At 38.7% G+C, this 27,722-nt stretch overlaps 1 protein-coding gene across 5 annotated transcripts; it reads left to right on the plus strand.

The window, feature by feature from the left end:
- Positions 1-1,444: 1,444 nt before the first annotated feature.
- On the plus strand, positions 1,445-26,437 carry LOC140947456 (prickle planar cell polarity protein 3-B-like). 5 transcript variants are annotated; one of them, XM_073396562.1, is made up of 7 exons: positions 9,141-9,335; positions 9,422-9,507; positions 13,284-13,369; positions 17,899-18,079; positions 19,513-19,764; positions 20,856-21,059; positions 21,991-26,437. In XM_073396562.1, exons 2-7 carry the CDS (start codon positions 9,475-9,477, stop codon positions 23,515-23,517), a joined length of 2,283 nt encoding a protein of 760 aa, XP_073252663.1. In that variant the 5' UTR covers positions 9,141-9,335; positions 9,422-9,474; the 3' UTR covers positions 23,518-26,437. The 5 variants fall into 5 exon arrangements, with proteins under 5 accessions (XP_073252665.1, XP_073252663.1, XP_073252662.1 ...); XM_073396564.1 differs by lacking the exons at positions 9,141-9,335; positions 9,422-9,507 and adding an exon at positions 1,445-1,467; XM_073396561.1 differs by having other exon boundaries at positions 9,141-9,507.
- The last annotated feature ends 1,285 nt before the right edge of the window (positions 26,438-27,722 follow it).

The following is a 27,722-nucleotide window of genomic DNA, read 5'->3' on the forward strand; positions in this document are numbered from 1 at the left end:
GTCCAAGTTAAGTGTAAAAGGAAATACCACACGAAAACCAACAAATCTCATAGTATTAAAATATCAAATACCGGTAAATGCAATATCGAGAGAGCCGGACGAGCCATTTCCCCATGACAAATTTTTTTACTATATAGGCATTTGTTTCACAAGATGCCAGGGGTGGGACAAATTATTTTGGTGGACAGTGAAACTAATGATATTGATGTTGTCCAAGGGAAAAGTTTGCATGCATGTTGGAATCACAAAACTGGCAAGCCTTAAACCCACAAAGTTTCCTATGGATATCAGTCTTCGTGTACACCTTTGCGGGTTACTTCTTGACGAAAGTAGTTATTATAGTAATCCCCTAACAACTTTTCAGCTTGGAGGGCGTGTAGGCTAGAACGCTTGGGAATCGATGACGCAAACAAGGCAGAAGTAACGTCGGGACCAGGCTATGACAACTATCTTCCTTTACAAGAGAAACCTAGGAAAAAAATGGGTGAAAATACGATGCTAACCGTGGACAGCTAACAAAACTTGTGTTCAAGTGCTTAGTTAAATTTATTTGGTAGGAATGTCTATAAAAAGCCACAACAAAGCTTTCGTTGTCACACGTACTTCAATCTGTCAATCAAAAGCTAATCGTCCAATCAGGATCCGGAAATGAGAACGGGTCCTCGAAGCTTGATTTGTCGCATGTAATCGCGTGTCAAGAAAACAGTATCGCCATCAGCAACAATTTAAGGGCTTTCTATATAAACTGATAAATAAATAAAGCGATGGCTGTGAGATATATTGCTCTGTCATCAGTCAGACTTTTTAATTAAACAGCAAATGGGTAACAAAACAAATCGTTGACATAGCTGAGAAAACTACCTTAATCAGTGATCGCATGATCACGGCCTACTATATTGGGCATGATTTTCAAAAATATATCAACACCTTTAAGGACCAGAAGCGATGATGAACAAGTTTGTTATAGCCTATAGCAAAATCAGCTTGAGATATTGAATGTTTGTCCAAGATGAATGACTATTAATATTATTGAGCGTTAATTTAATAACAAGGGATGAGTGGCGATGGTTTATTCTTGATTCTGACGGCAACAAATTTGTCCTCTCGTGTGTTGAAACTGAGTGAACCTTTTGTTAGTTGCGGTAACGGAGTGGAACAGAGACTTAACTTATGTAAATCTACTTCCTGGATGCTATTCACAAAAGTAATATCGCGCTGATTGATGAAGAAGTCTAAGAGATTAATAGCTTCTTCAACCAGACCCACACAGCTGATTATGCAAATATCATAAACCTCAAAGATTAATTTTCTTGATTTGCCCAATGAGGTAGCCATATACTTACTTAGCAAGTTCTTTGTAGTCAAGCGCAGTGAACACAAAGAAGTACGACGTTTCTACAACAGTCCCAGCTGCGAGTTCCTCTTTCTTAAAAGCCTGGGTAATTAAACACACAAAGGACGGTTAAGGTAAGTCGGTATTTCAACTTTTTTCATAAAGCGTGACTTCAACTAGTCAAAGTTCGCATCGCTCGTTTGGCGGGAATCTACAACTAGAATCGTACTGTATTTTTAAGTTACTGTTCTTAAGTTAAACAAATACGGTATTGCAACGACTTTTGTTTCTGGTGACAAACTTGTTTGCTTCAAAAATCTCAGTAAACCAAAATAGAAAAAAATAAGATAGCAATGGTAGTTTTCTCAGTAAAAGACTAAAGGGCGTGTATTAGCTTTTGGGGTAGTCTTTTGCTACGTTCGTGTCTTCCAGAGCGTTTGACAGCGTAAATGACAAATGAAGCTTTTAAAGCGCACTTCAGGCGAAACGTAATCTACAAACTCTTCGGCAACTGTTGACTCAATAATGAACGAGTGGCGAAAACACACATCTGGTTCGCATGCATTGTGGTTAAATGTTTCATCCTCCCTTTGTTCGCTAGTTAAAAGAGTAAAGAGTTATGACGACTGTAACTATACAATTACAATCAGCCTGAATTGCAACTGTCATTTTAAAGTCACACGAGCGTTCGGTTTCGAGGTTACGTTGCAGTGAAAATGAACCGCCTAGGTTTAAATTCAGACTGATAATTTACAAAAACCATAACAAAGGAACCTCGTGCATCGAAAACAATCAGGGTTTTTATAAACAGTGGTTTGAAAACCACAAAATTTTAATAAAAACTAATAAGCACGCGAGGCTTGAGCTAACTTATGCTCATTGAACCAAACGAGCCTTACATCAGTTGTAAGCAGTCAATCGTAAAACTCTTCAATCGAACCATTAAAATACAATAATGTTACGAATTTTAACTACGAGTGCCCGTCCAAGGGGTACCAATACAGCCTTGACTGAAAGAAATTAATTTGCGTGTGACGTCGCAGAATTTCGAAATAACGACGGACCCGCTCTAAAAATGGAGCGAGCCACTAACTATTAATACTGACGATATTGTAGATATTGACTGCGTGCCTACTTTCGAAAAACGCCGTTCAGTCCGCCGATTACGGAACTACAACAACGTACAAATACTCAGATCATCTGCTAACCCCTGGCTACAGAAAATTACGGACTGACAAATTTCATTTTCGTTTTCATCGAGATAAGAGCGATAATTCAGACTCGATTGGCCATTTATTAGACAATAAGTCGCCGAACCAAACGACTTGAAAACGCGATAATATAATCCTCAAAGCGGCATTTTAATCGCAAATGTTAGGTAAAATTTTAATTTACTTAATCAGGAGATTATAAGTTAGAAATTTCGACTGTGAAAGCCTTGCTACTTTTCCTTTGGCAAGATATATCAGATATATCCCTTTATGCCTTTAAGAACAGAAAACCTCGACTGAATGACCTCATAAAACATAAAACCATGTTGTAGTTTAAGCTTTTGCCTCAATCAAGCACGTTCGGCTGTGCGCGTTATTTCTTGAGTCTTTCTATATCGGTCATCCGCAGAGGATGAGGAATTTATAAAAAACGTTTATGGTCTTGTTGGGTTGGCGGTTTATCACGGATTTTAACAAAAATAGGAGCTCGTCATTGGTTCCTGCAAAAACCATTAACGTAATTTTTAATATTGACTGATGCAAACACCCTTAAGATTTCAAAGTGATGCTTTTAAATTCCTCACAAGGGCTATTAACACCAGTATAACACTAATTGGCTTTACTCACTTGCATAAAACAATTAAAACAGGTAAAATATCTCCCAAGTCCTGAAATAGAATTGAAATTAATGTTTCCTATATCGTGAACTGAATACTATACAATCAGGTCTAACAAGCTTTAGTTTACAAGAGACAGGAAAATTGATTTTACAAAATTCGGCCGTGGAATACAACAGTATGAAACAGTTTAAAGTAGAGGATGGTTAACTCCCCGGTCCTTCTTAGATGAAAAGATCATTTACACTTAAGTCGCATGCCGATGACAAAGCCAAGTCTTCACCAACAAATTTTACCGATCGAGTCACCTTCGGCGGGAATAGAATATGAGCGCTTTTTCGTTCAAATCGATAATAAAATTGGTTCCGTCAAACTCAACATTCATTCTCGTTATAAACTGAAAGAAGTCTATAAATTGAATCAGAGTTCGAAATTATTCAAACTGAAAGAAAAAAAGGAAAAAAAAAACAAAAATATGGAACTAAATGTTTCAGCAGGAAAATCATTCGCACCGCGACGAGCTACGACAGGAAAGCAAAATATTTTGTTTTCCTCCTTGACGCCTGATAAGGCCAACAATTCATGTTTGACTCTGAGACGGAAAGAAAAAGAAATAACATTGAATTACGGAAATGAATTATTAATGTCTTAATTTGTTTTTCGTTCTAAACCTAAGGGCAAAATAAGTGGAAATTTTAAATGTCCAAAGAGCTGCTTAAGAATAACGGAAAACATCAAGATAAAGGCTGCCTGCGCAAGACGTATAATACAAGTGGCCTTCATAATCTTCATGAGCAACTCTTCTAAATTCCTCTAGGTCTTTACTTCTGATTCAATTACTTGCGGTGCGAAACACTATTTTTGCGCCAGTTTCTGTAAAGAGTTCGAAATTATTAAAATACCAAAGGAGAATTTCCTATTCAAGGCGCTTCAGGCAATTAATGTATGGCAGTGGAGCATAAGCCGCGTTCAGGCCCGGGGGGGGGGGGGGGGTACTCCCATACATTACCTATACGGGTATCTGCCGCCCAACGGGGTCGTGATTTTGAAGCTCCTGATTTAGAACGGGGTATCCATTTCAGAGGCGTTTTCTAGAACGGGGTATAAAAAATTGTGGATCACAGCTTCATCTTCTGCTTAAGATTGTTGTTGATTACGGAGAAGCATTTATTTGTTGTATAAGTCGAACAAATAAAGAAATATCTTTTTTAAAAAACAGGGCTATTTCAATTTACAAACTTTCTAGAACAGAGTATAAAAAATTGGCCCATTTCTAGAACGGGGTATCAGTTTTAGGGCGAATTCTAGAACGGGGTATAAAAAATTGGCCCATTTCTAGAACGGGGTATCAATTTTAGGGGAATTTTTTTTTAGAACGGGGTGCCAATTTGGAGTCCCGGGCGGCACATACCCACCCAAAAAATACCCAAGTGCCCCCCCCCCCGGGCGTTCAGGTAGGAAGCTAAGCAAGATGAGAATTTTCACTATACCTACATTTTCTTAAAATAAGGAAAGAGAGGATTCTTTTTGAACGAGGTCAAAGAGAAATAAAACTTAGAGCCATGCTGATTCCGAGTTTCTGTGGAATCGAGTAGCACCGGATATCTTCAGCCTAAAAACGGTAGATGCCCATACGGACATTTTTTCCTATAAGTTCCTCCATCGGTCAGGGTGAATGGGTAGAGAACGGAAAAATAAACCGATACAATTTCAGAATCGGGTCCTGACAATTCATACAACCCCAGAATAAACAGAATTGATGTGGCCTTGCATATAAGTTTACTACTAATTTGTCTTTTGGGGAAAATATGCGATACTTTTCGGATCTTTTCGATCTCTGTATATTCGACCTCGTCTCCAGGCTTCTACTGATCCCTCTGGGGAAGACGTATACGCAGGGGGTCTCTGAGAAATGCTTCAAGTGATGATGTTGATGATTTGAAATATCTTAGCCTGCGTAGCAGGCGCTTGGAAGTAGTGGGCACACCCCTCGCGTGTCTCCCTCGCGCGCGCCCGTTCTCTCTTTCGCCCACTACTTCTAAGCGCCTGCTACGCTGGCTAGAAATATCTTAGTAAGACCACAAGCTGCAGCAATGAAGTCTTGATTTTGACAACCCAGACCTAGAGCGACCCTGATTGCCGTGACTAAAGATTGGGACGCCCGGAAGAAAGTTAAAAATGATGGGGCCAAATACGTCTCCAAAGGAACAGACGGAAGTCTTTCGATTGGTTATTTATAAAGGCGATTTAAAGGATTTAAAGCTGACAAAAATTTTCATCTTAGTTTTATCCGCTTAGACGCGCAATTCTCACAAATTTTTGCGATAGGCTCAGTTGTGTTTGTAGTGTTAAGTATACATGCTTAAAACATAATTAATAGCATTTACTGAAATATGACTCACTGATATAAAGATTGACCGTATCGCCGGCCTACAAAGTGGCCGACGGAACTGGGATTTGGGCCATTTCTGAGTTACCCCGAGCCTCTGTTTTAAAACGAGAGCAATGACGAAGCCTTCGAAATTAAAATATTATGATTTTCTATTCTCTTCTCTTGCAAATAAAACTCCTTTTCTTAAGAAAGGTTTTGCACTTTGAAAGTTAGGGTTTTTGGAACAGTACGGAAATGGCCTTTTGCTGTTGTTTAAATATCCTGGAGCTGAATGTCCCGGATACACGAGCAAAGGAGGCCTCCACAGCTTATTAGTTTTTTTTCCGTTTGCTCGAAATCGGTTTTCGGTGAGGAAAGACGATGCATCGTGGTAGAGCATGAACTATTAACCTGCAGGCCATAGGTTCGACACGAGGGGGGACTCGATCCCATATAAATGTGACGGGGATTCTCGTCGGAAAATTCAAATTAAGGGACCGGGCATATTTTATCGCCCGGGGGGGGGGGGGCGGGGGCAGAGGATTTTAAAGTGCATCACTTGATTTTTGGGAGAACAAAAGGGGGGATCAGTTGTAACTGAGAACCCAAAAGGCGGATAGCTGAAAAATTTGGAAGGATTCAGAGTGGGATTACTCAAATTTGCCCTAAACCCCTAAGTGAGACCGATGTGGGTGTGGCTCAAGCTTTAACTGACCCCTAAGGAAGATTTCTGTGTGGTCAATGTCAGGGCATTTTTTGCAAATTTCTTTATGCATAGTGACTTTCCATCCCAAACACCCAAAGTGAGACCAAAATCTGCAATTTACATCCCAAAGCGAGACAACGAGCATCCCCGTCACTTTTACATGGGAGTCCCCCAGGGAGGTTTGACTCCTATTGGGAGTACTGGGATTTTTCCTTCCTTGTCGCCTGTGTCACTGACTGAAAAATCATCCTTCTCGAGTCTGTCTAAAGTTGAAACTCTTACTTTTCCGACCCAGGAAACCGAATCATTGCTATACACGACGTAAAGATTGCCTTCCCTCAATGCAATCCTCTTTACGAACAAACTTCACCGGAATTCGTCGAGAAAGGCGCGCGTTTGAGAAATCAATACACTCAGTGGTTCCCCCCGGGCATACTGACAGTCTTGAAAACTGATTTATTCAACATGGCCACCGTGTCGATAAGGTCTATTACTCCCTCCCCCCCGCCCCCCCTTCGGCCAAGAGAATTACAAGGCAATAGCGGGAAAAATTGCAACCTGGGGCCCGTTTCTCGAAAGTCCCGATAATTAACGGGCCCGTAAAGCTGTTGCTGTTTACGTGCAAGATAGAGGTTACAGTATTTTTGCATCGAACGTGATAAAACTATCAGTTAATAAAACAAAATGGAGTAGTTTGCTAGCCAGGACCCGCGCTTTCATTCTTTATATTTCAATTTGAATATTTTATTTCGGGCCCGAAAAGTTATCGGGACTTTCGAGAAACGGGGCCTTGGGTTGTTCACAGTGGCGGACCCCGAAACATACGTAGTGGGGACGCACATCCAGACCTCGATATTAGGCTGATTTAGCAACAGAACGGGAACGTTATTCGACGACGGGAAAGCGCGCAAAAACGACTAAACTCAACTTCCGGTCCCCAATTTGTCGCTCTGCCATTGGTCAAGCCAGTTGTTTGATTTGCGCGCGCCGCCGTCATTTGGCGTTCCCGCTCTGTTGTTAAATCAGCCTATTATGGGGAGGCACTCTGATGAGAGGAGAGGGGGTGGGCCCTTCTCCCAGATCCACGACTAATTCAAATTCGAACCAGGCTCCTGTCGGGCGGCTCTAATATATCGATGAATCGTAATAAGGACGAGACAGCTGTCCATGGGTGCTAATGTGCGGGTAATAAGGCGGCATCGCATGTGAAAGGTACTGTCCGTAGCGCGGGGGGTCTGTGAGGTTGCTTTAGAGGGGGCTTCTTGCTCACTGGAACTTTGCTCTTTGTTCAACTTCCTTTCCCCCGCTTTAAAACGTCCTGTATATGGTTCGGATACCCCACCCAAGAGCATTGGTAGTAGACCTTATTTTATTATACGTTTCAGCTCAGTTCAAGATGACACTTGCTTCTTACCGAGAAAGGCAGGTTAACTTCAGTAAACTGAATATCAACAAAATAGCGTTTATGCCACAAATTTTCCGATTCTCTAAGTCATAGCCATTAAGCCTGCCCTCTTATTGAGTTCCCTCCCTTCCGGGGCCCGTTCCCGGGGGGGGAAGGGTTCCCATCAAGAGAGAATGATCCAAGAGAGAATGAGCTAGATCATTCTCTCTTGGCACTAAGCGATACCTGAATGGCAAATATAGTGACTTTCGATACTAAACTCCCTAGGTGAGACCAAAATCTGCAATTTACACAAAGCGAGACGACCAGCATCTTCGTCACTTCTATATGGGGGGGGAGGGTCATCTTACATGAGGATTCAGTTCCTCCCTGATGGCAGCCTTTTTGTATTGATCATTACAAGTAAAGTTGTTATAAATAAATAAATAAATAAATAAATAAATAAATAAAATAAATAAATGGGAACCAAGAGAGAATGAGCTCAAGATGCTCTGACACTACTGACCACACAAAAATCTCCCTTAGGGGTTGAATGTGAATTTTCCGACGAGCATCCGCGTCAATTTTATGCGGGAGTTCTCCCCGGGGGCCCGTTACGGTCTTCTACACTGCACACGTGTTTTAAGAATAAGGGAAAGACATATTTAAGCCTTAAAAATAGAGATTCTAATGTCAGGATTTTACGCTTTCAAAAAAGAACTCAGTCAATGGTCTGTTCGTATACAATAGCTTTGGAGGGGCGAAAAGAGTTTTCGTGACTTTTAAGAAAGAAACAGATTTAAATGTTCTCTTTTAGCTTTGAGGCTTGTAAATTCCCTCAGAACTTGACAGCCACTGGTAGTAAGACATAAAATACCTGACAGACTGAGGTAAAAGCCCGGGGGACCTGCAGAAAATTTAAGTGGGGGTGTTTCACTGGAATCTTAGTTGGAACCTCCTTCTGATTTTAGACAAAGCGCATGCCTATATCAAGAAAAGTATGGTCTTTTTTCAGAAGGTTTTTAATGACAGCATTTCTACAAAATGTTGCATTTTTCACATATCAAAACGACCTGATTTGGATGAGCAAAAAGAAGTATATAGCCAAGTAAATGACCTCAACTCAGACTAGAAAGTCTAAGAATGATTGTCACGGTCCCCCGGGAACAATTAATATGACAAAGAAGCATGTCTTCCATATGATATGCAATAAAATATCCAATGAAACTAAAGTTCCCCTTAATTGAAAAAAAAAACGCAATCTCTTACGTGCATGCATTTAAAAACGAAGCAACTTTCTTTACCGCAATAAAGTGAAATTGAAAATATATCTTAGATGAGATTCTTTTTAAAGCACCGCCAGTCTATTTTTTTATTACTGAACTACAGACAAAATATTGGTCAAATTTCATTTCAGTCAGCTCAATTAGAAGCCTCACAGCATAACAAAATTTTTAAATGATTTTAATTAAATAGTCACCATGGATGTAAAGATGGCAAGCCAAAAATGAGGCCTACTGACAGTCTGAAAACAGTGAATAGAAAAAGGAACGTGTGAAGGGCACGGTTTTCGTTTCGATCTTTCATTTCCATTTAGCGGTTTGTCATCAAAATGTTTAGTCTTTTATTCTAAGAGAAAGACAGGGGAGGATCGGTCACACTCAAAACAAAGATAACGTGGCTACTGCTGAGTGTCGGATCCCATTACAGCAGGTGTATCTTCCAGCTTCTTTTGTCTTTTGTCGCCTCCTTTCATTCAACGATTAAATTTTAACAAGGCAACCATATATTTGCTCAAGGCTATAGTGCGACTGAGTGGCATCTCTAAACACGACAGCTTCATTCTGAGCGGATGAGGGAAAAGAAAGCCAAGAAAGAATCCCGAGTAAGTTTCAACCATTCAGTTTAACCAGACGTTCGACATCCGTAACAATTAGAATTTATACTTAAAGCATTTACAGTTTTCAGCAGATGAACTAGCCATGAATTCCAAGTAAAATTGTCTGGCATGCTTTCCAGACAAACTTTTTTAATTAGCGCGGCTAGACATTTATAAAAACATTACAGTGTACTCGCCGATTTCATCTAGGTTTCTCCAACCGACTTTGGCACTAAATGATAACATGTGGTCAAACCCAGTTAGCATGCAGCTCAACCCTTTTCTTTTTTACTTTTTAAGAGGACTTATTCCGAGTGCTGTGCGCGAATAATAGTTGTAAAACTCTTAAGCGATAGCCTTGTTTTTGCCTGAGTCCAAAATCGTTCAAAGGTGTTTCGCTTAAATTTTGTTTGATTTCGGCGGGGTGAGGTCCAAGTAAATGCGTTAGTTTAAGATATGCAATGTTCAACCACATCAGGGGAGGATATAGGGCAACGCTAGGACGCAAAAAGGCTGTTTAACTAGGTGAAACTGCTTTTGTGTAGGAAATTCCGAAGAATGCCGAAGCTTTCCGAAGATAATCGAAACATCGCTACTTGCATTTCGTGACGAATTACTTCCTGGGCTATCAAATTGCCCCGATTTATCATAGACTCACGGCATTTATCCGCGAGATAGAAAGACGCCGGCTTAAAACCAAATAACGCGTTGGTGAAAGTTAAGCTACGTTTATGAATTGAGCTACACCGCAAAGGTGAAACAACAACGTTCTTGATAAAGATAACTAATTGGAAATGGCAAATAGCTGTAAAACGCAAAAGTAAACAAATGAAAAGAAATTAGACATACATAGACTCGTTTAAGGATAATACCGAGATAATAGTTTTTTTAGCTACATTGGTAAGACAAAGCATGCCATTAAAAACTCCTAACTTCTTATGTCGGCAAATAAGACGACCTCATTATTCCCAGAATTGATAACAAATCAGGATAAAATTGCAACGATAACACTATATTTAGCACATTTTTCCTATCTTCTGTAATTACCAGTTTAATCATTCAATACATAATAGCGTACAGCTTATATAGATCACGTGCCCTTGCTTGCGCGAAAGCTTAGGTCTCGTTCTTTTTAGCTCTAAGAGAATCTGTTACAGGCATACTGTATGTATTCTAATAAGCAAAGGAATGGAATATCGTAACGGCAGTCATCAAGATATGCCTTGATGAACCTTCTCTCGGTAAAAGAGGCGTGATTAACTCTGTTAAAAGTGGGACCACTATATTTTTATAACCTTTCAAGTTCTAAGTGTCACCAGTATCAATCTCTCCATATATCATCAAAAGGAAAGTTTGTGACAATTATTGAAATAGCCTGGGACAAGGCTCCCCATTGAGGAGAAAAGGAAAAAAATACCGGCGAGCGAAGCGAGCCGAGAGGTGTAGTCTGGGGAGAGGAAAGACCACCGCTGGGCTTACTTCGCTCGCCGACTACTTTTCCCATTTGACCCCGTTTTTTGCCTTTTTCCCCTACTGCGGAGCCTGGTCCCAGGCTATATCGAAATTATCACCAAAGAGGAAAATAAATGCTTTGATCGTTTATCACATTCTCTCAACTAATTCGTCAGGGAATGAATGAAGATCAGTGTGGAGAATTTGCCTGCAGTTAGGTTAAAAGGAACTCCTGTACTGTTTCTTTTGCTCCGCATGATGACTCAAAGCTGTATTTTTGGGGGGATTGGTGAATTCTGTTAAATGCGGTGATGAGACACTTTGCAAGTTGAAAGTAATAAATCTTTTATCTTGAATCGTCTCCAAGCGTAGGATACCGGTGTCTATACATGTATTTGCTGAGGGCTGTTTAAAAACTCCGTCATCTCGAACACTATATATTTGAATGACTCTATGATTTCTCTACTCAATAGTAGTTGCTAAGCGTTTTATGGGGCGACTTCTCCTTTATCTTCAGCATCAGCTGTAACTTGTCTTATATTTACTGGCACTTTGAGTATGGTGATAACAAATCCGCAATCGATCTGTTTTTCAAGTTTTTAGCACCGATTCTCTCTGCTTTTGAGCTGAAGTGCTGTCTGACCTTTGAATTTCGATCACCTTTTTCTCACTTCTTCGTTAGTTTCAGACAAAAATGGACCTAATGCATAGCACTTTGTGTCAATAAGAAATGGCATTTTTCCTGCAAGACGTGTTTTATTGTTGTTGTTTGTAAGGAGGTGTTCTCAGCTTAATTGACCAAGTAATTAATTGAAAATATTGCACAGTTGGTGATTAGATTTATCCAATAGATCTAATAGACGGGTCCAGAAGAAATATTCGGCCGTCTCGCGTTCCAAGAGTTTTAAAAGATCAAACTTCAATGCAAGCGATTTTTTGTACCTTTTGCGATAAGGGCAGAATGTATCTAAATCAGAGATAGGACTGATAGTAAATTGTCTGAGCGGTCCTTTGAATTAAAACCTTCTCGTTGTTCGAGAATTTCGTCGACGAAGCGATATGAAGTCCGTCATAGTTCATTGAAGTTTCTTATAAATATAATGAAAAGGTAATTACCGACTGTAATCACTCAGTCTTTCACCTTTTGTATCATTTTTCGCAATTATATCGCAAATGTCAAAGTAAAAAACTTCGTGCAAATGCGCAAATATTTTCTGTGTAACTTTTTTCAGGTGCATAATAATCAGTCCATGCATTTGCGAACGATTTTAACGGAACTCTTTGTTCTTTTGGGTTAGAGTTTGCCTCAACTAGCTCGGGCAGGGTAATCGGTTGCTAGCTAGGGTACCTCTCACGCCTATTTCCTGTTCAATATTTATGTGATTTTATATCTTAATGAACCAAGCAACAACATCAAAAACTGGATGGAGCGTAAAATATCGAAAATATCTCAAAGTATCTTTCTTCACCAATCCGAGTGTCCATGATTGTCAATCGACATCTCAATAACGGGACTCCCTGTCGACACAGAAAAACAAGTCGCAATCAAAGGGAACTTACAAAAAGTGCTTACCATTGTTTCCGTATACAAACCTAATTCATTAGGTTAGTTTTCAAAAGGTTATTATATTATTTGTTTTCACAAGTATTAACTCATAATAGACGGATCCACGCCACTCATTGGTTCATACCGCCACATTGTTATATTTTTCGCACTTACAATTCTCTCTTCCCTCTCGTTGCTGGCTCGTAGGTTAAGCTGCACGACTCAGACCAGTAAATCACTGCAGCAGGTCCAACTTGAAGACAAGTACTTCCTCCCCGGGGTCACACGGGGAATTATCCCACGCTATACGAGTTTTTCTCAGGAATGAAGGCTCCCTTCAAGGGGAAGTGTGTTGACATTAAGGAATGCGAACAGACGAATCTGATTGGATTACGCATTAATTATCATCAACAAGTGTCAATCATTGACTTCAAAAGATTGTATTTGATTTTACAGTCCAACAACGTAGTTGCACGTTTCCTGAGCATTAGTGATCTTTAGTTGTCGTCGAGAGTTTTATAAACCAATGATCCCTATGAAACTAGTGAAGGGTAATTTCAGCTTAGTGGATAAAATCCAAAGTTGTTGTGTCGCTATTTGAGTGAAGGGAAAAGAGAGACAATGAGAAAGACGAACATACGCTCGGTAAGAAAGCGATGTCAACCAAAGGGATGCTTCCTTGGCGAGCCTTTTGTGCTTTCAGGACTGTGTTCGAGTTTCAAACAAGTGCCGATGACTAACCACGAGTTTTGCTTATGTGTGTGTGCGTTTTTCTATTAAACAGAGTATGGTGGCCCACGATGAGGAGAGTGAGAAAACCTGCAACAACTGCGGTGATTTGTGTCCAGGGTTTTCTGCCCATTATTGGCGGTAAGTGATGGATTGCTCTATTGCTGTATTGTACATACAACAGCTTTTGAAATAATCAGAACAACGGCTAAGCTGCTTTGTTCCCAGCATGAAGGTAGTGGCATTATTTCCAAGTGACACGCAAATGAACGCACAAGTACTCAAAGAACAACAACAAGTGTGCCCTGAGGTGAAACAGTCATTCGCCTTTGGGATATTACTGATATTGTTCCTTGGAATTTTGTGTATTTGAGACTGCGGACGCCACCATCAGTCCTCAGCTCGTGGCTTTGTCCGAAAGATTAGATAGGCATTTAAGATAGCGTGGGATGCATGTATGTAGTAAGGATCGAATGAAACAGATACAGCTAAGAAGAACCCCACGCTCTTTTCCTCTTTGTCACCTTGCGAAGAGAAAGAGATGACGGAATTCGTTGTGTCGACAATGGTAGAGCCAATTTTGCGGCCCATTGCTTTTATCGTTGTGATTGACTTACAAAGTTCTTGGTTTCTGAGTAAGCATAGCGAGGTTCTACAATATAGCATTTCGGAAAGTTCGTATAAATATCAGTGTTTATTGGTGAGCAAACGGCTTTAGCTACGGTGGTCTTCTTGAGACACTCGCTAATGTTTGTTTAGTATCGTTTGATCATTGATCTAGCGCAGTGGTATACCCACACACTTGAGATCTGCTGTCTCGTCCATTTAACTCTAAAAACTGACACGAATCGGAAGAACTGTTTAGAAGAGTAAAGAGATCCTTCAATGAAGAGAATGCGTTTAGCAGACACAACAGTGATTTGGTTAGACGGAAGGATGAGCGGCTCATCTATTTTCCGAATTCTAACACACTCTAAAGGACGTTACGCGGTGAACCAAACTGTCAACTTGAGATAATACGGGTGGGAATTTGGTCGCTTTTCGTCAACTTTGACCCAACAAAATGGTACCTTTTCACAAATTTAGCTGGCTCGCTGTTTCATCGCACAGTTAGATTAAGTAAAACTTGAGCTGGTTTAAGACGTCGTGCGATAACAAAGTTCAATAGTTGGGTTATAAGGAGAGCGAATACGCTGTTAATGACTGGTAATCCTATAACAACAGTCTTCAGTTTCGTTTAGTATATCTACGCCCGGAAACTACTCGTCGTGCGCTGCTGAGAAATGCCATTTGTTCACTTGATGAGAAGGATCGCGCGCGGCTGGCAAAGAAAGAAGTCGGCTTTCCTTACCGCTTGAAATTTCTTTGATTACCCGGCCAATAAGTTTTGTGCGGTGGAACAGAAAATAGGATAGATCTAGGGAGTAGTAGAAAAGGATTATTTCGGTCTGAAAATGTCGCCGTTCCAAAAACAGTTTCGATATCCGCACCTTCCTTCTAAACACGACTATCTTTTTTTCCTTTTAAATTGGCTATCCGTACAACCGACAAGTTTTGGGATGAAAAAATGTTGTTCCAGCTGAGTTAAGAAACACACGTGTCGGCTTGAAGTTCTTACGATGTTTCTTATCCAGGACTTATTTTTTCGCCGCTGATTGTCATTGTTTTTAATCGAATATGTTTATTTTCGGATCTGAAAAGTTAAAAGAACATGTCGGAGAAATATGAAAGAATGCATATCGTTTTCCCTGCGGGCATGTTAGTATCACGAATCACATGTTTGACCCGCCTTATGTGAAGAGGCAGATTCTCGCGATTCTGAAGATTTCTTTCCTCGCATTTTTATACAAAAATTAAAGAGAAAAACCGCTAAATCTTCAGGTGTTAGGGCTGAAAGTGAACTCTGCATGTGCGATTTCTGTGAGTGTTTTTCTATGCGTTCTTGTTACAAAAACACATTGTAGTATAAAAATATCATCCTCATTTGAAAGGATATTAAAATGTAATTATTAGTTTAACATCACTGAATCTTTTTCATTAAAAAGGAAAAATTTATAACATGGCAATTTTCCAGTTCGTCCTGAAACAATAAAAGCTGTTGTTCGAAATTGATTTTTGAAATTGATATTTATTTTGTATCATTTTTATATTGTCAATCACAAAAAGTGCACCTAGAAACATTGTTTGGGTTTCGTTTTAAGCTTTTTGACGTACAAAATTTTATTAGACGGGAAGAAGTTTGTAATCTCTTAAACAGCTTTTGTGGAAGTCTCTGTACACTACAAAACTAAGCAGGGCTGTTGTTCTGACAAAAGAATCATTGTATAAAGTTGAATTTTAGCCCGTTCGCAATGTATTTCATCCATTATAAGTACAAAACAAATAAATGAATTGTTTGGTATTATTGGAGGACTGATGTACGCTAAGGTAGGTCTCTTGTAGGATTTCCAGTTACTTATTGTGTGGTCTTATCCCTAAGAATAGTGTAAAACCTAAACGATAATACAATAAATTGTCTAAAGATGTGTTGAACCTTTTATAGAATTAGCTTAAATGTAATAATCGGCAAATTGGTTTTTCATTTTCACTAAACGATTTTTTTTCTATAAATCAGATTTGTTTTTAAGTAAATAATCTTTTCAAAATGTTTGTTTTATTAAGGATTGTCTTAAATGAACAAAATATTGACGACACTCTAGCTTTAAAAAGGTGGAATTTATATCAGCAAGTTGAATAAATTTTTCACGACTCGAAGAGAGCCATTTTGTCATAAAGCAGCTGCCATTTTTGTTGTCATGAAGCTTACTGTATCTGTTTACTAATCCTTTTCTTCTTCAATGACTTTTTGAGTGATGAAACTTAAACGGCTTTTGAATAGAAATGGTACTTCTGAAACCTTGTTAGGACAAAATTACTGTAAACATTGAATTTTAAATAGGGAAGTATTAAACAAACAATATCTTCTTCTAGAGAGATCATGTATTCGAATATTTAAGTTGTAACAGTACATCTGCCAATTCGTGAATGGTTTCTTTTGTGAGAAAGGATGACTTTTAGTTATTGTAATACTTCAAATTGATACAACGCCAAAATATCATTTTATCCCAGAAACTCACAATGAAATAATAAAGGAAAGAAATTTAACAAAAATAAAATATATTACCATTCCATAGTTTTTTCCTTGTGTGTAACATGGTTGCTTCAAACGTCTGTTTTCAAAATTCCTTGACCTTTACCTGAAAAAAAAAAACACAATAATAATACTTGAATTCCCCTACCTAAATAGAGATTTTTCCCTGACTCAAAGAAAATCCTGACTTTTCCTTGACTGCTTCTCAACTTGTAGTAACCATGATGGTAATTTTTTTGCATGTATAAAATTGAAAGTATCATTTTTCAGTCTTGCTTGCCACTAGGAAGTTTAAAACAGGGCTGTAAATAAGGTAAAAGTGATACTGGTTAAAATGAAGATAAAATGCTTTGATGTTTGATGCACCTTTGTGAAGAATTTTATTTTCACAATACCCACTACACGACAAACTCAAATTTTCTTTTTGGATTAATAAATTGTAAATTGATCAACAAGTTATGTTCACTGCGTGAGACTACTGGCAGGTACCCCTGTGTATCAGAAAGGCAAAGCTCAAAAGATTTTGTCTGTCTACTAATTCAGAGTTCAGGCATAAGCACATTGCATGACTGTAGTTCTAATTACTTTTAAGAATGTCAGGGGTAGTAACTCATGGATACTAAAAACAGCCTTAAACATCCACTATTTTTGGAACATTTTAGACTGGGAGAAGAGTCTAGATGAGATAAGCTGGTAATTAGAATAACAATACAACACAAGAGATACTGTTTTGCATAATATTTACACCCTGTACAAGTGGAAGGAAACATTGTTCTGTTAAAGTGAAACAACTCATAGCCATGTGTAAATACAGGTGCAAAAGAGATTTTAGTGTGACAACACGACTGTGACATGTCTTGCTTTGTGGACAGTGAGAGAGTTAAATTTAATTTGCATTTTTCTTGGACAAGTCCAACCTTGTCATCTTAATCAATTCAGTACATTTCCTATAGGAAAGCTCATGTCACGAGTTGATCAACATATGTTTTGTATTAGTTTTATTCCTCTCCAGAACATAAAGAAATAGAGCCTTAAAAAATCATTCTGACTTTATAAAATGTAGAAAGTTTTCTTTTATTCATTTGAAATATGTAAAGATGTTACATTATTGATGAAAAGAAATTGATATTGTTTAGATTGAGTGAATGAGTCTCTTTTTATTATTTTCATGTTATGTGTCAAGCAATATTGCTAATTGGCAAAAAGCTGCTGAGCTGGCAACCTTAGATTGATAGACATTTCTATGTCTATATTTGTCGCCTCTATTTTTATAAGAATAAATTTTCAGAAATAAAACATTTAAAGACAATCTCCTTAAAGCTTGAACTGAGTTGCAGACTTGCAATTTTGAGAGGTAGGGCAACAAAGGAAGTGATTTAATCACTGTTTTGATGTTAAATGTACATTTGCAGAACACCACTTCAAAACAAAGGAGCCATAATGAATCAATTTTAATTTTCTCTCTTTCTTTTTGTTTAAATTGTCACCATTTTTTGTTTTAATCATGTATTGACAATCAACTTTTACATGTAAATTGCAGGAAAATTTGTCAGCACTGCAAATGCCCACGGGAAGATCACAACATCATTTTGGATGATGCTAGGGCAGGTCGAAGTGTGTTTTTAGGAGACACAAACTATTCTGGTTTTCCAAGTGATGATGACAGTGGTTGTGCTTTAGACGAATATGCCTGGGTACCACCTGGGCTAACTGCTGAGCAGGTAGGCAAAGACGACAAACACTTTGTAATGGTATGATTCTCCCTTCCATTCACAAAAGTTTTAAGTTCCATCTACAAAAATACTTAGTCTTAAAAAAGGTTTTCAATCATAGGGTTTTATAGAATCTGTACATTATTGCCTTTTAAGAAGTTCCTTTCAGATCATAACAAACATATTATTCACTGCAGCATTCCTTTAAAAGATTTTTATTTAAGAGGCACTTTACATTATCACCATTTAAAAGTGAAAACTGCCTTTAAGATCAAAACCAAACATATTCACTGCAGCATTCTTTTCAAAAGTTTATTATTTGAGAGGCAATGTCACATGTACGAGTTACACTCAGCTGTACTGTAGATGTATGGACTAAAGAGAGCATTTCTATTGTTGTTTCATGAAATAAAATCCATGAAAATACTTAATAATTTGAAACCTTTCATACAAGGCAAGAAAATTCTTAATGAACCATGCCCAAGCAAATTTCACTGTGAACCAAATTCGCTGAATGTCCAAGATGCACGTACAGGTTAAAAACCATAGGAAAATTCTAGGCCAGTAGAGTATTTTTAAGGAAGAGGGATGCAGTTTTACACTGTAAGTCTAAATCTCTTCAATGGTCATCACGCAAACATTTGGGTTTGATGTTGTTCCCGGTAATTTTAAAGGAAAATCTTGTTTGGCTCATTAAGAAACGCTGCTTAGGATTTTTTGTGGTATCAGTGAGTGGCAAAATTTACCACTTAATGATACCACAAAAAATCCTTAGCAGCATTTCTTAATGAGCCAATCAAGATTTTACTTTCAAGTTAACAACATCAACCCCAAATGTTTGCATGATGACCAATATGAAACATGGTATGTAGCATACATGTATATTGTGTAAATTACACCAGGGCCGATTAATGAAAATTAATTGTCTTGAACAAGATACAGTGATTAAAATTAAATTGAGAGTTTTCACCTAAGTTCTCGTAAAAAAGTATCTTAAACGCATACTCTTGTTTGTCTTTCATTTGACTGTGAATTCACAGATTAAATCAGATCACCTGACTTATGGAGTCTATGCGACTAATATTCTATTTAAGTACCACTCTTTAGCCAAGGAAACTTTGAAATAGAGGTTCAGTTCTGGTAAAACTAATATTACTATTTATATTGATTTAGTGACATTAGATAGTGTGCATGTATTGCTCTGCATCCTAAAAACGTGCACTTAGTTTCCCTAGAACTGCTAAATGTGTCTTTGTGGTTTTTTACTCCTATACACAGAAAGGCATAAACCAATCAATAGAATTTGGTTCAGTTTGGACATGGATGAATGAAAAGCAGCCAAACCATAGAACATAGTTTGTTTTCAGCTCAAGGAATTTAAGCACACTGAAAGAACAGTCAGACAGTTTTGTCACATGTATTCTGCGTCCTTGTCACTGTAGGTACACGCTTACATGAGTTCACTTCCAGAGGAAAAGGTGCCCTATGTAGACAGCCATGGGGAAAGGTACCGTAACAAACAGATTATTGTACAACTTCCACCATATGATAGCGAGGCAAGGTTCTGTAATGGCCTGACAGATGAGGAAAAGAGAGAACTACGGATCTTTGTGGCTCTAAGGAAACGGGATGCATTAGACCGAGGGCTGGTGAAACAGATACCAGATGTTTCTGAAGGTTACAGTTGTCGAGAGGTAAGAATGTGTAAGAATTGTAATTTTTTCTCTGACCTGTAAATTATGCATTGTTGTATCAGGATAAATTTGTTATTTTATATCTTTTGGGAGAAACACATCCGCAGAAAATTATTTTGTCAGCATTGTGAAATCAGACAAATCTTGTTAAAAAAAAATCACTCCTTTGACCACCTGTTCTTTCATAACACTTCACTTTGTTTTAAATTTGAGAGAATGCATCGTAGAGGGTAATATGAAATACAAAAAGAATTAACTAAGTTCTGCTGAAATCAGGCAGCCGTGACAGTAAAGTTACAGTGAGAAGTAAAAAATGTATAAAAAAATTCACATTTTTGATGGACATGATTTGATTCATGCTGTGCAATACAAAACTGAAGGTTTCCTGGCATAATCAGTCCCAATTACTTTTTCACACTTTTGAAACCTTTTACTCTGTTGTTCAAAAAGGGTACAAAGTAAGCTTTTTTCAGACATCATTGAACAATGTGTCTTATTTGTCATCATTTCTCCAAGTGAAGTTGGAACACATTTGTAGAAGAACTACTTGTCAGTTTCTATCTACTGTAATTCTTGTGAACAGTCACTTTTAACTCTGTAAGACCTAAGAGTGACCAAAATCATTTTTCTCCTCACAATTTCAATACAGAATCAAGAGTAAAGGTTACAAGAATTAGGAAAATGAGCAACAAAGGGAAACTGCTTTGATAATTAATTTTAATGTACAGAGATCAGTCTGGAGAATTGGTATATGGATACTGGGGTTTAAAGGGATAATACATGAAGAAGTTTTAGTCATGAAGAATACATTAGTAAAATTATTACTTCCAAATAAACAGACTCCAAGGCCGTGCTCTCATGGCACCCACTGGCCCCTGATGCCTACTTTTGCTCTTGGGTGACTACAGCTGTAGGAAATCTTAGTTGTTTTCACGGAAATCGTATGCTGGGCACCCTGGATTTCACAGGTTTAGAACATTTTGGGCTTTGGGCATAGTATTCGACTAGTGATCAAACTGTTGTTGGTTTAAGAGAACCAGATATGATTGTGATGTTAGTAACGGATTTTTAATGTGCACGCTTTCTTGCAGTGTGGTGATCGTGTCTGTCCTGGGTCCATGGCGGTCTTTGCTCCAAGAGCTGGTCAGAACACAAGCTGGCATGCTGCTTGCTTTGTCTGTTGTGTATGCAAAGAGCTTCTGGTGGATTTAATTTACTGTTACAAGGATGGGAGGATTTTTTGTGGAAGACACCATGCAGAAACGTTAAGGCCCAGATGTGCAGCATGTGATGAGGTAGTGCATTCAATTGACTTTTGAATAAGAATCACTCTAGCAAAGCAATGTCACAGTTTCCTGTTGATACTGTATAACGTGACTTAAGTTCTGATTTTATCTCACCGGAAATTCCAAAAATTACCGTTGTTCTACGCTTTGCTAACAAAATGTGACCAGGTCAATATTATTGCTTTCCCTTTTAATGTTATATAGCATCAATGACATTTTAGTTTTTCCATCATCTAATATTGCTTTTGAAGCCCTATTGACTATCTATCTACATGCAGCTGTACATGTCTCTATTGATGGGTGATCTACATAAAATCAGTACACTGTCCTTTGGTATTCCTTTATTGCAAGGAATAACTTTCCACACAGATGGATTTGCAGTCACATTTGGTAGAGCAAACCCTTACCAAACAGATTAAACTTCAAGGATTTTTCACTGCCTGACAAAAGGCAATAATTGTCTGATATGCCTTTCATAAAGCGGTAGCCAATTTCCTGTTGTAAAATGAGATTAGTTTCAGCTCTTTCTGAATAAAGGATGGCAGAAGATGTGTCTTAAATTTTGAGATCTATTTCCCTGAAACAATATCTTTCAAGGATTTCTTTAAACCAGTACAGATCTTATTGTGGAGTGGAGCCTGTTAACTTGCTCAGTCTACTAGTATGTGAACCCACTAACATTTCCTTGGGAGAAACTAAAGATTTACATAAGCATTTGATCAACATGTTATCGCCTCTCAGCCAATCAGAAACTCCCATATGCCTGGTTGTTGGACTATTCAAAATACCCAAGAATTAGGGCAGGCAGGATTTCAATTTGACTTGCTCCTAATCTTTACGCAGCTCCACCGCCAAAAAACTACAGCACTCCCACTAATACCGCCAGCAACACAGGCTATAAATTGAGCTAACCTTTCTTGATTTTGCTGTATTTCGCCAGATCATCTTTGCTGAACAGTGCACAGAAGCAGAAGACAGATGCTGGCATGTGAACCATTTCTGTTGTTTTGAATGTGACTGTCCACTTGGAGGCATGCGTTATATTATGAAAGAAGGAAATCCATTTTGTTGCCACTGTTTCAAGTCAATGTATGCAGAGTTTTGTGACGCTTGCGGTGAGCCAATTGATCCTGATGCAAGTCAAATGGAACACAATGGACAGCACTGGCATGCAACAGAGAGTTGTTACTGTTGTTACACGTGCCGCAAACCCCTTCTCGGACAGCCGTTCCTACCAAAGAATGGAGAGATCTATTGTTCCCCAGAGTGTAGTCGTGGAATGCCTGTCACCTACCAAGAACATGAGCCTTTTTCCCATCTGCAGCCTGATGTTGATGTGGTAAAATATTACAGTTCTCAGGAATGCACATCTGACCTGGGAACTCTAGAGTCTGACTGTGTAGCCTCAAGCACTCCTTCTGCATCAGGCAGATTGAGTGCTCCCTATGAACCAAGCACTGACGGTGACAGTGTGGAACGATATTCAGGCATTCTGTCACATCACAGGGTTGGAAATTTTCAAAGACAATGCCTTGATGATGCTTCTGTTGGAATTTCTCATGGAAGATTCTCCCAAACTATGTTCGGTGCTATTGAATCTTCAGGATATTCAACAGATGTGTTTGACAGTGTAAGTACCCAAGGAGGCAATTATGGTGGTTTTCACCTTGACAATGAAAGATTTTGCAGGGGAGAGAATTTTCAGGAAATTTCCAGGGGTAGACAAACAGTTGACTACGTAGAAAGAGCATATAGAGCTCAAATGTATGAAAGTATAAATGACTGCGACTTTATAAGAGCAACTCCTATAGACTCTGAGTCAACAAAGGATAGCAACTATGGAACTATAGAGAGAGATAGCAACTACAGCACAGAAACGTCATCAGTCAGTAGAGACTCCCATAAGGCACGGAAGCATGAGAAGGTGAAAGATAAGCACACCTCAGGATATGCATCAGATTACTGTTCAAGAACATCTAGAAATTCAGGTCATCGTACAAAAGTCAGACAAATAAAATACTATGACATAGACACTGAGGATTTTATTAACTCAAAATGCTATTTTAGTGAAGGTGAAAACTCCAGGCCATTATCACGGTCTTTGGAAAGTCTGACATGGAGGCCAAATGTGTTACCACCTCCTCCTCGCCGTACGCACCGGAGAACTTCTTCTGGCACTTACATACCAGCAAGAAGAGAACACACAATGAATAGGAGTAGTTCTACACCAAAGGAGCCTAAAAAGAGAGGGAGTCATCAAAGCAAACCAAAATCACCACAGTTACCTTGGGAAGATCCTTTCGCTAACCCAGTTGATAAGACCAAATCAAAGCCTGTGCGGCGCCCAAGAATTGCTTATACCGAGGATGGGTTTTATGAAAGGCCCCAGCCTCAAATAGTTAAGACAACTGATGCAGCCAAAAAGCAGAAGTCAAAGAAGAAGAAGGAAAACTGCTTGGTTCAGTGATGTACAATTATTAACTACAAAGAATGTTGAGAACACAGAGTACATGCACATGTAGCTCACATGGTGACAGTTTTTGTGAACCATCAGAACTTATAAATTGGTTTAATGTTGTATAGCAAATTTAATGGTAACAAATGCTTTAAATCCTACAATGTGTAGCTAGGGTAGCACCCTAAATTAATTGTGTAGCTTCAAAAATATCCTACTCTTCTCGTGGACTGTGTATTGGTTTCAAACGCCTGCCTACCTGGAAATGCCAGTTTAGGTTCATACTTTTTTTTCAAAATTTCGTCTCCTCACACTCTCAACCCCATTGTAATTTACAATGGCAAGGATTGTACTCTAAGGCAAATTGAAGGGGGCCCAGTGCTCTGAACCTGTAAAATCTAGGGTGCCCAGCATCTGATTAGTACATGTATGAACAAATTAAGATTTCCTAGTCGCCTGAGAACAAAAGTTGGGTGCCAGAGGCTAGTGGGCTCTGCTAGAGCACAGCCCTGATGATCCTCGGGTCACAGGAAGAGTATGGATATTATTTTTTGGAAGCATGCTTTAGAGCTGGCTATGTAAGTAGGCTTATTGGCAGAAGAGGCAGCTATTATATTTTATTGTTTTGTTTGTACATGTATGGTTTGTTACAACTTATAGTTTGTCAAGATTTCAATTTTGTTTAAAAGTTAGCCTAAAAAGAGAGAGAACTGATTTCTTGTTTTCTTATACCAAGATCAATACCGTAAAAACATAAAGTATTTAAATATATTTCTCCTGTATCTCTTTTCATACTGTGAGATAAAAAGAGTAAATCAGTAATATATAATAATAATAATTATTATTATTCAGAGAGAGAAGTCATATTTATCCCAGTTTTCACAGTGCAATGGAATGGCAACAGTCAGGCCTAGTTCATACGTTGTGCTTCTGCTGTGCTGAACTTGGTTTGACAAAAGGGAACTTAAGAACCACGACGACGACTTTGTCGACGACGACCGGAGTGAGATAACGTGCACTGCGCAAGCGCGGTTAACAAATTTCGTCGTCGTGGTGTGGTTGACGACGCCAAACACAGTAGAATCACGTCGTCCTGCAATCCACAAGCTTTGGCAGATATAACTCCCTGTTTTTAAGCGATTTGTCAAGGGCTTTGTATTTTTTCACCTCGTAAATTCAGGTATCCTTTCTTTTTTCTCCTAACAAGCGATGTTGATTGAAAATTTGACTGATGAATTGTGTTTACTTCGAAGACAAAACTGAGCTGTGCAGGGTGAGCGAGCGAACTCGTAAGTGACAAATTTATTTGTACGTATTTAGGGCAGGCAAATCATATATCTTTAATATAGGGGAAATGAACTTTATATGGAAAACAGCTATCGCATCGGAAAGTCTCTTTTTCCAAATCTAAACTCTGACAGACACTCGGACTCGGTCATGTCATTCAGGTTGAAAGCTGAATAACCTTCGTACGGAAAGCAGAGGTTTTTCCATTCGAAAAGGTCAGACAACACTAAAAATTCTTCATCGTCAATGAAAGTAGACGTATGGCTTATAAAATAAGATCTTGCATCGTCTTAAAAGACGCCTTTGCGAAAAAGCTTTGTTGCGAACGAACATCACAGTTGTACTACTTCTACATGTTTGTTTACATTCAGTGTCGTCGTCGTCGACCTACCGATCGACGTCATCTTAAGTTTCCTTTCTCCCGCCGAAACTGACGTTCTCGTTCCAGTCTTTTCCCAGTCAACAGACGTCGTCATCGTGAACTTCGTCGCGGTTCTTAAGTTCCCTAAAAGCATGCCAGAAGCACAATGTTTGAATCAAACTTTTTTAAGTTAGTTCGGCAAGCATTTAAGTTCAACAAGCTCTGCCATGCTACATGTTTCTGGCATGGTACTGATTCAAACATTGTGCTTCTGCCATGTCAAACTAAATCCATAAATTTTGATATTAGTTTTTAGAAATGTAATTTTTTTTTTTTGTTTCATTCACAGCTGACTTGAAGTCATGCTTCTGTCATCTTCTGTTATGCTTGTGTTGAACCTAATTACAAAATATTAATTATTGTCTTTGACGCAGCTGAAGCTTGATGTATGAACTTGGCCTCAGAGTAAAATTTTTAATGGTGAGGCAGTCTTGTTAAGTTGGCATTGTATTGACACACTACTAAGCTGTTTACACTTTCATTAACAAAAAGGATGGACATTTAAAATGATATCCAAGCTCACTGGAAATCCCTGAGTATTGAGTAAACACCTAAGAAGCTGAATATTATAATTATCAAAACAGTAAGAATGACCTAATGGTTAGCAAAAAAAGTTTATTATTGTGGTTTAGATTTTGTTGTGTTCTTCTTTTGGGTGTCTGAAGACAAGGCCCAGTCCCACTTATCCAGTTATTTGTGACAACAGAGATTTTTTCACCAGTTTTAGCCTTTAATCCACATGTAAATGCTGTTTTCGGGTACCAAAAGACAGGTTCTCAATACAAGTCCCCTGAGTGGAGATTTTTGAAAATGCTGGCTTCTCGTTTACATGTGGACTGACGAAAATGCAGGTTTTCGATTGTAATATTATCATCCAATATATACTACTAGCACTATGCATGTCCGGAAAAGGGTGGTGTTGTACTTCCATTGTTTAGCATTTTCATGTGGACAGGTGAAAATGATTCAAATTTTGTTTGAAAATGGAGAAAAATTATCTCTGGCTTCAAAAATATCTGGATATGTGTGGACAGGACATAAATAAACAGTATAAAAATGACATGTCATGAGCATCATAGTGCATCATGCATAACTCTGAAACCAAAAGACATTCACTTGCAAGAATCCTTGTTTCCTTTTGTGTATTTCTTTATCATGTACAGTGTGCATGGCCTTATTGTTGAGTTCTATAATAAATTAAATTTTCATACAATGCTCACTGAACATTTTGTGTGTGGTTGTTGAACTTGTCTCTAAGGGCCTGTTTACATGGAGGTGGGGGACCCAAAATAGGGGAGGTAACCCTCGTTGGGTCACCCCTCCTATCATGTAAACGTGATCAAATTGAAAATTAATGAGAGATTATACGGACAGGTGGGTTACCCCACCTACCTCCATGTGAACAGGCCCCTAAGGCCGCATGAATCATTCACAAGATGCATATCATTTCTGCTTACTTATGCACAAATTGGCACCAACAATTCTGAAAACACAAAAGCTGCGTACAGTGGCCTTACGGGGTTATACACGTTTATATTCAAAAACAAAAATGAGAGGAGGAGAAAAAAGAGTCGAAGTACAATTTACTCAATGCAAAATAGCTTTGAAACCTAACCATAAAACCCTAGGCCTGAAAAAGTGTCAACATATTAAACCTGTTTGATAAAATTGATTATTTCAAAAAGGTGGAAACTATACATTGTCATTTCGCGAAATCCTGGAACTTTGAAACTTAAAAACCACCGCAGTCGAGAATTTAATTTCTTAAGCAAGGCCTACGAAATTTTCAATCTTTTAACCTTACCTCGGCCTTGGTTGAGCGCTATGCCGACAGTCATCCTGCGTTTTTCGCCGGTCCTCATGTGCGGAGTCTGTTCCATAAGATATATAATACATTCCATGTCCAAATACCAAGAGAAAACAATGATAAGGAGAAACAAACCGCCGACTAAACATAAACATAACCTTCAACTCGAGAAAAAGTAAAAGCCAGTCTCCGGAAACAGTTGACTGGACTTGCTCGGGCAAGCCTCACTTCCCGCCAAAATTGCGTCATCTGTCCGGGTGACCGGAGATTTCCCGACCTTCACAGATTTTCTGCTATTTGACAAGAATCGGGAAATCAGCGCGATTGCCTGATCAATCCAGGAGTCTGCAGCCACAATACAAGTTCGATTTGGCCAAGGCTGAATTGAGGACGCGTCGGACGCGTAAAGAAAATACTCCAGCCAGTGGAAACCGATTTCCCGCTTTTTCCCCGACCGTCCACTTACGAAGCCGGGTGTCGTCACGCAACGTCTGCAACTGACTCAGCTGACTGAATAGTAACTCTGGCAATATGCGTAATGTAAGAAAATTTTAAATTGATCAGAACGCAACTTAAGAGACAACTCCTTCTTTAAGTTATTGTAGAGATCTGTACCTTGATCTGTACCTTTTTTTTTTGCGGTTTCTTTATGATGAGAAAGGTAAACTGCATTATTTTAGACCAAGAGCTCTAGACAAAGAG

The sequence above is a fragment of the Porites lutea genome, chromosome 9 (genome assembly GCF_958299795.1).
Source record: "Porites lutea chromosome 9, jaPorLute2.1, whole genome shotgun sequence".
In the NCBI taxonomy this organism is placed as follows: domain Eukaryota; kingdom Metazoa; phylum Cnidaria; class Anthozoa; order Scleractinia; family Poritidae; genus Porites; species Porites lutea.